Here is an 11,712-nt window from a genome sequence, read left to right as displayed (position 1 = left end):
CTGCTTGCCCATGATTGATGGATGGTGAGTGTATAAATTGAGATGTTTTAATGACTGTCATTGTGATGTTAGGCCGAGTAAGGGGTAAATATTGCAACATGCCCACCACCTGTCTATATAATTTAGAATCTTCGAAATTATGGGAATAATCCTTATACAATAAGGTTTGGAGAGTTGCAGATGTGTTTACAGAAGTTGTCTCATGCATATTGACACGCCAAAGAAGTTCCCATATGTACTTGGACTGCGAAAGATGAAGTCTAGTAGAGGAAGAGTAGACTTCGACACCCAAGAAATAACGAAGTTTACCTAACTCCTTGAGTGCAACTACTGAACTGAGTTGATCGATGATTTTTCGAAGAAGATTTAAACTGGACTCTATCAAAATCAAATCATCGACATAAACTAAGCAATAAGCAGTATTTGAACCAGAAGAGAAAATGAACAAGGAGCCATATGCTTTTGATCCTTAAAAACCAATCTTTTGCAAAGCATTGGTAAGACAAAAATACAAAGCACGGGGAGCCTGTTTCAACCCGTATAATGACTTTTTCAAAGAATATACATACTTTGATTTGGTTCAATCAAGGAAGCCCTGAAGTTGTTTTATAAATACTGGTTCTTCAAGAGTTCCATGCAAAAAAGCATTGGAAATGTCTAGTTGTCAAATAGGCCATGCAAGATTCACTGCGATTGATAAGATTAATCGGATAGTAGTAAGCTTAATCACCTGACTAAATGTTTCAGTATAATCCACACCTGGTCATTAGTGAAACCCCTTAGCAACTAATCTCGCTTTATGACAATCAATGGAACCATCTTGTTTAGTCTTAGTGTGGAATATCCATTTGCACCCAGTAACATTCGAAGCCTGTGATCATGATTCTAAATCCCAAGTACCATTGGCCATGAGAGCACCAATTTCTTCTGACATTGCTTTCCTCCAAATCGAATGTTTAACTGCTTTATGATAAGAAGATAGTGTAGTGAAAATCACTACGGATTGATATGTTTTGGGTTTGAGGTTTCCTGTTCTTGGACAGGTTACCATGGGATGATGATTAGTTTGATTATTTACATGTTGTGGTTGGATGGATGTCGAAGTAGTAGCCGTATTGGTGGAAGAGGAAGGTTCAGTGAATTTGAAGATAAAAGGCGTTGGGTACAGGAGCTTCAGTGGAAAGTGGTTCGGTTATACCAGGACTGTGGAGAAGTGTTTGAGTTGTAGGTAAATGGTGAATGTGACTTGGATTAATTTGAGAAGGCCCACTAACTGAAGATATTGGTAGATTAATATGATTACTTATATTTGTAGAAATAGATGGCAGTGGCTTGGCAAGTGATAATATTGATAATAAAGGAGGTGGTGAACCAAGGATAGAGGACCGACTATCACTTTCCTTGAATGGAAAAACCTGCTCATTAAATAAAACATAGGGTGAGAAAGAATATTTTATTTGTAGACAAGGAAAGACATTTGTACCCTTTATTTAAAAGACTGAAATTAAGAAAGACGTATTTAATTGAACGTGGCTAAAATTTATTTTTTATATATGGTCGCAATCAAGAATAAGAGCAACAATCGAAAACACGAAAGAAATTTATTTTTTAGATTACGTTGAAAAAATATTTGATAAGGTGATTTGTGATGAAGATTTAGAGTGAAAAGTCTATTTATTGTGTAAAATGCAAAAGCAAATACATGGTTCCAAAATGTTGGTGGTATGGAGGTATGAAGTAAGTAGACTTGGCCAAATTTAGTTATATGATAGATTTTTTTTATGCACATTCAATTTGTTCAGGTGTGTGTGGACATAAAATCTATTGTGTAATTTTATTTTTAGTTAAATATTTTTGAAGTGCCTGACAGTTTTCATTCCTGTCTAATTGAAATTGTTTAATTATTTTACTAAAAAAATTTTAACTATAGTTTGACAAAATAAGAAAAGACATTAGATTTTTTTAAAATGAAATAGATTCAAGTATACTTAATAAAATAACGACAAAAAAAAGTACATAGTATAAGCAAGCATGTGATAAAGGAATGGGTGCAGGACCACAAATACGAAAAAATTAACTCTAAAGGTTTTTTGCATTAAAAGAAAATTTGACTTAGGACAAAAATATCTTTTTGGTTTGTCTTTTCCCCCTCGTTCTATTCGACGTGCCTTCTTATTGAGAAGGAAATAATTAAGTGCCGTAGTAGTTGTGCAGATTATTCACATGTAAACAGTCCTACCATTAATGAGCAAGAAAGAGAGGAACTGAGAAAAAAACAAAAGATCTGAAACAAGAGAAATAAAAGCCTCCATTTTAATTTTACAAATACATATATTTTCACAATATCCACTTTCTTCTCATTTCGGCTAAAATTATCAGTAATATATATACATTTTTTGAATTTTTAATTACATATAAATACTAATAAATGAAGTATATTTTAATTTAATCAGTATTAATTACTCTTTGAATACGAATTAGATAATTTTTTTTCTATTTATACCTAAAAATTTAAATAAAATTAAATAAACTTGAAAATTTATTTTAAATAATAATTAATTTAAATAGAATTTTAATCGAAATAAAATTACAAGTGCATCATGAATAAAAATGAATTTAGATTTGAATTAACTTATTTTAAATATAAATAAAATTTGAAATTTATTTTAAATAATAATTAATTTTTTTAACTAATAATAATTTTGTTGTTATTTTCATCGTGAATAGGAATGCAAAGTTTAATTATTTTTTTTTCCTATCAAATAAGAGTGTAAAATTTTAATATCTTTAGAATTATAAAAATATTTATAAATAACTTACAAGTGAAAATTGTATTATTCCTCTCATTCTAGAGTATATAGTATTTGATTATAAAAAATAATTCTATAATTGGATCTTAATCAAAGAAAGACTTGTCTAATCATCAAAGTGATGTCTCATGTTTGGACTGATCGTCTAATCGATAAAAAACGACAGATAAGATGGTATCTAGTGGGGCACCTACTTCAACGTTAAAAATAGTAATCAGAGGTTTACAGAGTTCAATTGTATTTATATAGCGTAGAAATTACCAACTTTTTTTTTTTTTAAATGGAGAAATTACCAACTTTTAAAAACATATTTTTAATCCAGTATCCTTATGACTTTGCCTTACCATTATAAATTAATTATTTATTCTCACTTTATATAAAAAAAAATGCTCTTTACAATAAATAATTAAATATTAATAAAATAATATCCAATAATTTTATCAAATATGCTTCTTTAAGTATAATATTAAAATTATGATATGTAGGATTCTTCCACATGATATGTTTAATATTATTCACATAAATGCCTTCTTTTTCTCATTTTTTCTTCTGCATTATGTACACACACCGACAGTCTTTTAAATATCTACTATTAATTTCTTGAATTTTAAAAAAATTAACTCATTCATTTTTATTTTAAAATAACTTAATATAATATAAATTTTAATTATTTATATTATTTAATTTATAATTTTAAATATTTATATTATTTAGTGCTTTTAATCAAAATTAAAATAAATTAATTAACAATTTTTTTATAAAAAAATTTAATTTTATAAAATACATAGATGTCTTTATTAAATTAATAATTTAAAAATAGAAATAATCTCGTGAATTTTCTATAATTTAAGAAATCACTTCAAAGTCTTTTTATAATAAAATCTCTTACAAATAATGAAATAAAGAGATAACAAGAAATCTGTAACAAAAATAAACAAAAATCAAGATTTCTATATTAACTGTTTATACGAACTTGGTTCTCGGATTTATGATGGCAATTATTGGACAGTTATTATATTGAAGGATTTAGTTTCTAGTAACAGACCTTTTCGTATGAAATTTTTTTCGTAATTTTTTACATTTTAATGGTTGCTTCTCAGTCAATAGATAAGGATTGAAAATGTTTTACGACGACATCAGTCTTGAAACCTTATTCGAGTTTTATTTTATAGAAACTCTCTTCCGTGACTTTGTTCAGTCGGGAAATTTTAATGATTTATACTCGAGAGATAAGAAAAAAAGAGTATCTTTGCCAAATTATCTTATGCAGGGATTAGACAAGCACTTGAGAAGCATTTTTGCCAAAATTTTTTTATGCAGTGGTTTGATTTTGAATAATTGTAAATTTTTGTTAGACTCTAATATTTCTGTTAGATGGGTTTGTCGTAATACTATTCTATCTGCTCATACTTTGCTAGATTTATTAAGCATAATCATCTCCCTATTTGGGATAATATTCCTCTTTATTTGATGAAATTTTATTAATACAATCAGTAGTTTACTAACTACTAAAATAAATTTTATATAATTAACATCATATAAACTATGAAATATAACTCAACGCGAAATCATTTTCTTATTTATATTTTGTTAAAATAATAAAAATATAATAAAATATTAGATGAAATTAAAATAATTAAATTTGGTATTACAATTCAAATAATTAAAAAATCTAATTAATTTTATAAATTAAACACTCCCAAATTTTACAAACAATATTATTAATAATAAAAAAAACTAAAAAAATTAACTTCAAAAATAAAAATTATAACTTTAATTTTAATTTTACAGAAATTAGAAAAAATAAAATGTTAAAATAATTTTTTTATATTATTTTAAAATTTTCAGAGATATGACTAATTTTAATTTTTAGAAATTAACAAGTTAATTTAAAAAATTAAAATAATTTTTGGACATTATTTTAATTTTTTTAAAAAATGTAGCAAATTTTAATTTTATAAAAATTAAAAAAGTTGAAATAAAAAAGTTTCTGCACATTATTTTAACTTTTTTAGAAATGTGATTATTTTAATTTTGTCTAAATTAAAAAGTTATTGAACCTAAAATAATTGTAGAAAGTGAAAATAATGTCTATAAAATATATTGTAAATGCAGAAATATAATTTATTTTAATTTTTAAAAAATAAAAAATTGATTTGAGATATTATATTAATAATAATAATAATAATAAAATTTAATTAATATTGTATCTAAAAAAACTGAAGAAGAGAAAAAAAAAGAATTAGAATATAATAGTTGGATTTAGAATGGTTATTTATTGATTTATTAATAAAAAAATAAAAATTAAATAAACTATTTAAAACAATTTAATCTAAGCTATTTAACTAATATTGTTAGTTCGGATTGAATTGAATTTATAGGATTTAATGGAATAATTAATCTATGGATATTTCTAATTCTAACGCTAAAATTTAATTTTTAGTTTTAAAAATTTGAGAAATTAATTAATAAATTTTTAAAATTATAGAAATTAAATAATAAAATATTTAATAATAAAATTAATAAAAAAATTAGTTAATAAATTTTTATAATATTAGAAATATTTTAATATATTTTTAAAATTAAAATTAAATTATAATTTTTTAATATCATAATAAATAGAATGAACATGCTTTATTTAGTTTTTTTTTTGAAAATAAGATATTTAATTAAACAAACTGTTAGATTTTTTTAGCATTTAATTTTATTTTATTTTTATGAAAACTTATCTCAAAACTGATAAATTGGTGAGTCAGCAGTAGAAATTGGTACAAAAGGATAAGATTAAGGGAGAAAATTGGAGCCTACCACGTGTACCATGCATGGTAGACATATATGTCGGGCCCCACCACCCTAATATTCTGGATGAGACAGTAAACCCAAGAACAATGGAAAGGCATTTAAAAAATGGGGAAAAAAAATGAAAAAAAACGACGCCGCTTATTGGTAAAGGTAAAGCTTTGGGTTGTCTATAAATACGTGTCTTGTGATGCTATACACTCACACATAACCACCCAAACGTCTATACGTGTAGTGTACTCCTATTAACACTCCGCCCCTTCCTATTCTCTTTCTTTATTTAAGACTCTTTCTTCTTTTTCTTCCTCTTCTTCCTTTGTTATCTCATCTCTGAGCGTGAGCTGTTTGTTAGTAAGAATGTGTGGAATACTTGCTGTTCTTGGTTGCTCCGATGATTCTCAGGCCAAAAGGGTTCGCGTCCTTGAGCTTTCTCGCAGGCAATTTTCATTTTTTCTCTCTCTTTATTTTTTGTTTCTATGCTTCTCCATTTGCCATATTTTTTAATAATTATTTGGTATCTCGAATGTAGTCATTCTCTTATAATTTTGAAAGAAAAACATTTTCCAAGTAAACAGAAAATATATTTTTTTTAATTTTTTTTATTTTCGATATTGATATTGTATTAGTAAGCTAAAAATATAAAGATTTTGTTTGAAATAATTTATTTTAGAAGAAGAATTTTTTTTAAAAATAATTTGTTTATTAGTGGAAGACGTTATGCAACATGTGTCGTGCTGTTGACATCGGTGTCAGTCTCCCATGTACGAAGACTATACAACTTATATGTGAATATGTTTGGATGGAAACAAACCATTTCAATGAAATAATATTCTTCTTTTTCTTTCTAATTGTTTTTTAAATTAAAATATTTTCTAAATAAGTTTCTATTAGTTTTACGAAAAATATTTAAAAAATATTTTCAATACTTTTTAATATTTAAAGCAATTAAAAGATTTAATGAATAAAAAATATTTTTTTAATTAAATAAAAAATAATAAATTTTTCTTAAAATAAAATTCTCTTATTTTTTCTCATAAAATTTTTTATTAAGGACTTTAAATATAAATTTATCAATAAATTTTATTTTTTAAATTAAAATTATACTATAAAAAATAAATAATCTCATTAAAATATTTTTTATATATAAAAAATATTTTTTAAATACAAATTATTTTCTATAAATAAATGAGTAAAAACAAATGTCATAAAAAAATCATAGTTGTAGATTCCTTATTTGGTGAAAGACTAATAAATTAGCTGGAAAATTATTATTTAATTTTATATTGATTTTAAAAAATATATTAAAATATTTTTAATATTTTAAAAAATTTGCTAATTAATTTATATATTAATTTTTTTATATAATTTTAAAAAATTTATTAATTAATGTCTTAAATTTTTTAAAAATTTACTAATTAGTCCCTCTAACTAAAAATCATTTAGACTATGAAAAAATTAATTATTAAATATTTTAAAATATTAAAAATATTTTAATATAATTTTTAAAATTAAAAAATTAACTAATAAATTTTTTAAAATTCTTTTTGTTGAAATGGTAATTTTTTTAGATTCTAAATATTAATTTTATTAGTTATTAATAGATATATTGTCAACATATGATGTACCGACTAAATTTATGTAATTATTTATTTATTATTTATATATGATAATATAAAATATTGCATTTTTATTTGATATTATATTATTTTATGTAATTTAATAATTTTTCAATATAAATTAGAAAGAATAATTGTAGCAAATGAATCTTAAGCAATGCATATTGGATCTGGTAAATCCTGGTTTAAGACAAGATTATAATTATGCACCTCATCAAATCTCACAAAATATTTACATTTATACTTTTAAGATTTATGTTAATTAGCACTCACAGATTTAGTTTGATGGTAAGTGCATCTGAGTAAATTTGAGAGTTCTAAGTTCTGAAACCTAATTTTCATTTAAAAAAAAAAAAAATTTTATTAATTAATATTATATATAATTCTCATAAGATATAGGTTTAGTTTACGTTGACTTGGATTCGCCTGAAAAAGGATTTTAACTATGTAAACTGATTTATAATAATTTTTTAATATGATTTAGACAACCTTAGTTTCTATTTTGAAGATTAATTTTTTTAAACTAGAAGGCTATGTAATAATGAAGAGTTTTTTGGGAAAAAAAAAACAAAAAGACAGAAAGTTGAGAGGATAGACCGACAGATTATGAGAAAAAGAGTATCTCTTTTTGTTGTGCAGCTGACAATGAGAAATTAATAATATAAATGAAAAAAAGATCATTCAAGGAACTTAGACGTTGACTGAACTGATAACAGATTGAAGCACCGTGGCCCAGATTGGAGTGGGCTCTATCAGCATGGGGACTGCTATTTGGCTCATCAACGCTTAGCCATTATTGATCCTGCTTCTGGGGATCAACCCCTTTTTAATGAAGACAAAGCCATCGTCGTCACGGTAATTTTTTTTTTATTATTATTTTTAAAATCATATTCTGGGTTTGAAATCTGATGGAGTGATATTTTTTTTTTTCGCTGGATTACAATGAAATATTTATCATCGTTGATTAATTTTATAGGTGAATGGAGAGATTTACAACCATGAAGAGTTGAGGCAGCGTTTGCCTAATCACAAGTTCAGAACGGGCAGTGATTGTGATGTAATTGCTCATCTGGTGGGTAAAAGTAATTTTTTGGTTTTTGAATCTGAAAGCTGAATATGCATAAATATAATTGGTTGATCTGTTTCATTATGCAGTATGAAGAATATGGGGAAAATTTTGTGGACATGTTGGATGGAATGTTTTCCTTCGTCCTTCTTGATACTCGTGACAATAGTTTCATTGTTGCTCGTGATGCTATTGGGATCACCTCCCTCTATATTGGTTGGGGTCTTGATGGTAAGATTTGGTTTTCTCCATAGAACAATCTTTCTTTCTTTTTCCTTTTTCTAATTTTTTTTTTTCGTGGGCTGGATTTGATTTGGTAATTCTTCATTTATTGTTATATTTAGGTTCCATTTGGATCTCATCTGAATTGAAAGGTCTGAATGATGACTGTGAACATTTTGAGTGCTTTCCACCTGGGCATTTGTATTCCAGCAAGTTAGGTGGATTAAGGCAGTGGTATAATCCACCTTGGTTTTCTGAGACTATTCCCTCAACCCCTTATGATCCGCTTGCTCTAAGACATGCATTTGAAAACGTAAGACCCCTAAGATCAAATAGCAAAACACCAATAGAACTTAAGCAGTTTATAGCTCATGGTTTGTTTATTATTGTGTGTAATATGTGTAGGCTGTAATTAAAAGACTGATGACTGATGTGCCTTTTGGAGTTCTGCTTTCTGGGGGTCTGGATTCATCTCTGGTGGCCTCAATCACGGCTCGCCACTTGGCAGGTACAAAGGCAGCTAAGCAATGGGGAGCTCAGCTGCATTCTTTCTGTGTTGGCCTAGAGGTTAGTGGAATAATCTTTTTTAACACATCATTCATAGGGATGTAACAAACTTTTGTATTCATATTTTCATTTGTGATCTTTCCAAACAGGGTTCACCAGATCTGAAGGCTGCAAAAGAAGTTGCAGATTATTTGGGTACTGTTCACCATGAATTTCATTTCACTGTTCAGGTCTGAATGCATGCTCATCATTTTAATTGAGCTTGGTTTTCATCTTTTGTGATTTTCTTCAATATGTTAAGGATAAAGAAAATTTCTTTGGGATTTGACAGGATGGTATTGATGCAATTGAAGATGTAATATACCATATTGAAACATATGATGTCACAACTATAAGAGCAAGCACCCCTATGTTTCTTATGGCTCGGAAGATTAAGGCGCTTGGAGTGAAGATGGTCATTTCTGGTGAAGGTTCGGATGAGATTTTTGGTGGTTATTTGTACTTCCACAAGGCACCTAATAAGGAAGAGTTTCACCGAGAAACATGTCGAAAGGTAACTATATTGCACCTAGCAAGAAATCTTCTGTGATTCTGTCAATTCTTATTGGAGACATGATAAAAAAAGATTTGGTTCTGTTAAATTGCATGTATATAGATAAAGGCCCTTCATCAGTATGACTGCTTGAGAGCTAACAAAGCAACCTCTGCATGGGGTCTGGAAGCTCGAGTGCCCTTCTTAGATAAGGAATTTATTAACGTTGCTATGGCTATAGATCCTGAGTGGAAAATGGTAAATTTGTTTTATTTTGTACTATGCTTTTTTTTTTTTTCGGGTATGAATCTTTTTATGTAACAACATCAGGTGATGAGATTTGAATGCTTATTAATTGGTTTTTTCTTATATTTTCCGATCATTTTCAGATTAAACCAGAACAAGGACGCATTGAAAAATGGGTTCTCAGGAGAGCTTTTGATGATGAGGAACGTCCCTATCTGCCCAAGGTGGGCATACTTTATTCCTCCTCCCTAATCCACAAATCACATTCATTACTTGAAGTAACTCAGCTTGTTTGATTTTCTGCAGCATATCCTATACAGGCAGAAAGAACAATTCAGTGATGGTGTTGGCTATAGTTGGATTGATGGACTCAAAGCTCACGCTGCACAACATGTATAAATATAAGCTTATCTCTGATATTCTTTAGTTTGATTCTATAAGGATCTTGTATATCAGGTGTCGACTTGAGATATAAAGGGGTAACAAAAAATTGGCATTCCTGCTTAATTTAATAATTGCAGGTGACAGATAAGATGATGCAAAATGCTGTGCACATCTTCCCTCATAATACTCCTACTACAAAGGAAGCCTACTACTACAGAATGATTTTTGAGAGGTTCTTTCCACAGGTAATCCAACGGAATCCATCTTGGTCGATTGTGTGTATTAATTATAATTGGTCCTGTAAGTTGATGGTGTTTGATACTTTCACTTCACAGAACTCAGCCAGGCTGACTGTTCCTGGAGGAGCAAGCGTAGCATGCAGCACGGCCAAAGCTGTCGAATGGGATGCTGCGTGGTCGAAAAATCTTGATCCTTCTGGCAGGGCTGCATTAGGTGTCCACCTATCAGCTTATGACCCACAGGTAGCTGCTGCAAGTGCAGGAATAGTTACACCAAACATCTTAGATAGCATGCCACGGATGATGGAGATTAGCACTCCAGGGCTGACTATCTCAAGCTAGCAGATGAGATGGGTAAGGCCTCAAGTATGGAGTGAATTTGTGTTATCTAAAATTATAGTGCACTTGATGTAAAAGTTGTTTAGTTGTGTAGAAGTTGCAAAATAGTGTTACGTGATTGTTGTAAATCCTTTTGTATTTGGAGTACCTTGTTGCTTTGATGCAAGAAAGGTATTTCCTCTTGTTTTCATTACCTTGTTGTTTTGATGCAAGGTATTGAACTGTGTTTTCTCCATCTAGTGTACTAAATTTCAGTTTTAATGCAAACTTTTTTATGTCTAAGATGGGGACCACCTCCATTTCATTTGCCCGCACAAATATTAAATTTTTTTATATTATTATTATATAATATTATTTTATAAAATATTTTTTTTTCATATAAATTCATTCTCTCTAAATTCATTAGAGAAACAAAACATTTTCTCTAAAATTTTAAACTTAAAATAGTAATTAAACACAAATTCATGCACTTTTAAACTCAATTGTAATAGAAAAAATATTGAAAATTTTAATATTAATTATCATAAGTTTTATTTAAGAAATTATATTTTTAGAAAAATAAAGTTTATTAAATTTCAACTGTTAACTGATGGATTGCAGTGGTGGAAAAGAAGAAAATTATTTATTCATCACAATATTCTTCAAATATATTAATTTTTTAAGTGATAAAATTTACTATCTCAATTATATTAAATAAATATTATTTTATAATAGTATGAATAATTTCATAATAACTCTGATATAATTATATTTTACCTATTATTTATTGAGAAAGAATACGATGACTTATTATCTAATTTCAATTTAGCCAATAAAATTGAGTTGAATATCGAGAATTATGTAACTATATGCTAAGAAAATAATAAAAATAAAAAGTTTTAAAATATAAGTCATTTGAAAATGAAAAAGAGAAAGAGAGAGTTATGTGAAGAAATACATGAATGTGATAATA

The 11,712-nt window shown here is 27.3% G+C and overlaps 1 protein-coding gene across 2 annotated transcripts; it reads left to right on the top strand.

Annotated features, from left to right (window-relative positions):
- Positions 1-5,803: 5,803 nt before the first annotated feature.
- Positions 5,804-11,042, top strand: LOC110609894 (asparagine synthetase [glutamine-hydrolyzing] 1). Of its 2 annotated transcripts, XM_021749726.2 has the most exons (13): positions 5,804-6,046; positions 7,942-8,080; positions 8,202-8,297; positions 8,381-8,522; positions 8,636-8,826; positions 8,919-9,080; positions 9,170-9,250; positions 9,352-9,573; positions 9,676-9,810; positions 9,942-10,022; positions 10,105-10,191; positions 10,320-10,427; positions 10,518-11,042. In XM_021749726.2, exons 1-13 carry the CDS (start codon positions 5,967-5,969, stop codon positions 10,761-10,763), a joined length of 1,770 nt encoding a protein of 589 aa, XP_021605418.1. In that variant the 5' UTR covers positions 5,804-5,966; the 3' UTR covers positions 10,764-11,042. The 2 variants fall into 2 exon arrangements, with proteins under 2 accessions (XP_021605418.1, XP_043807148.1); XM_043951213.1 differs by lacking the exon at positions 9,676-9,810.
- The last annotated feature ends 670 nt before the right edge of the window (positions 11,043-11,712 follow it).

The sequence above is a fragment of the Manihot esculenta genome, chromosome 2 (genome assembly GCF_001659605.2).
Source record: "Manihot esculenta cultivar AM560-2 chromosome 2, M.esculenta_v8, whole genome shotgun sequence".
Classification (NCBI taxonomy): domain Eukaryota; kingdom Viridiplantae; phylum Streptophyta; class Magnoliopsida; order Malpighiales; family Euphorbiaceae; genus Manihot; species Manihot esculenta.
Note: the sequence above shows the minus strand (reverse complement) of the source record. Positions and strands in the feature narration are given on the sequence as shown.

Coding starts and splice junctions, on each gene's coding strand:
- LOC110609894 (XM_021749726.2), top strand. CDS start 5,967: ATGTGTGGAATACTTGCTGTTCTTGGTTGCTCCGATGATTCTCAGGCC. Junction 8,298..8,380: donor GTGATGTAATTGCTCATCTG/GTGGGTAAAAGT, acceptor TTCATTATGCAG/TATGAAGAATATGGGGAAAA. Junction 10,023..10,104: donor AACGTCCCTATCTGCCCAAG/GTGGGCATACTT, acceptor GATTTTCTGCAG/CATATCCTATACAGGCAGAA.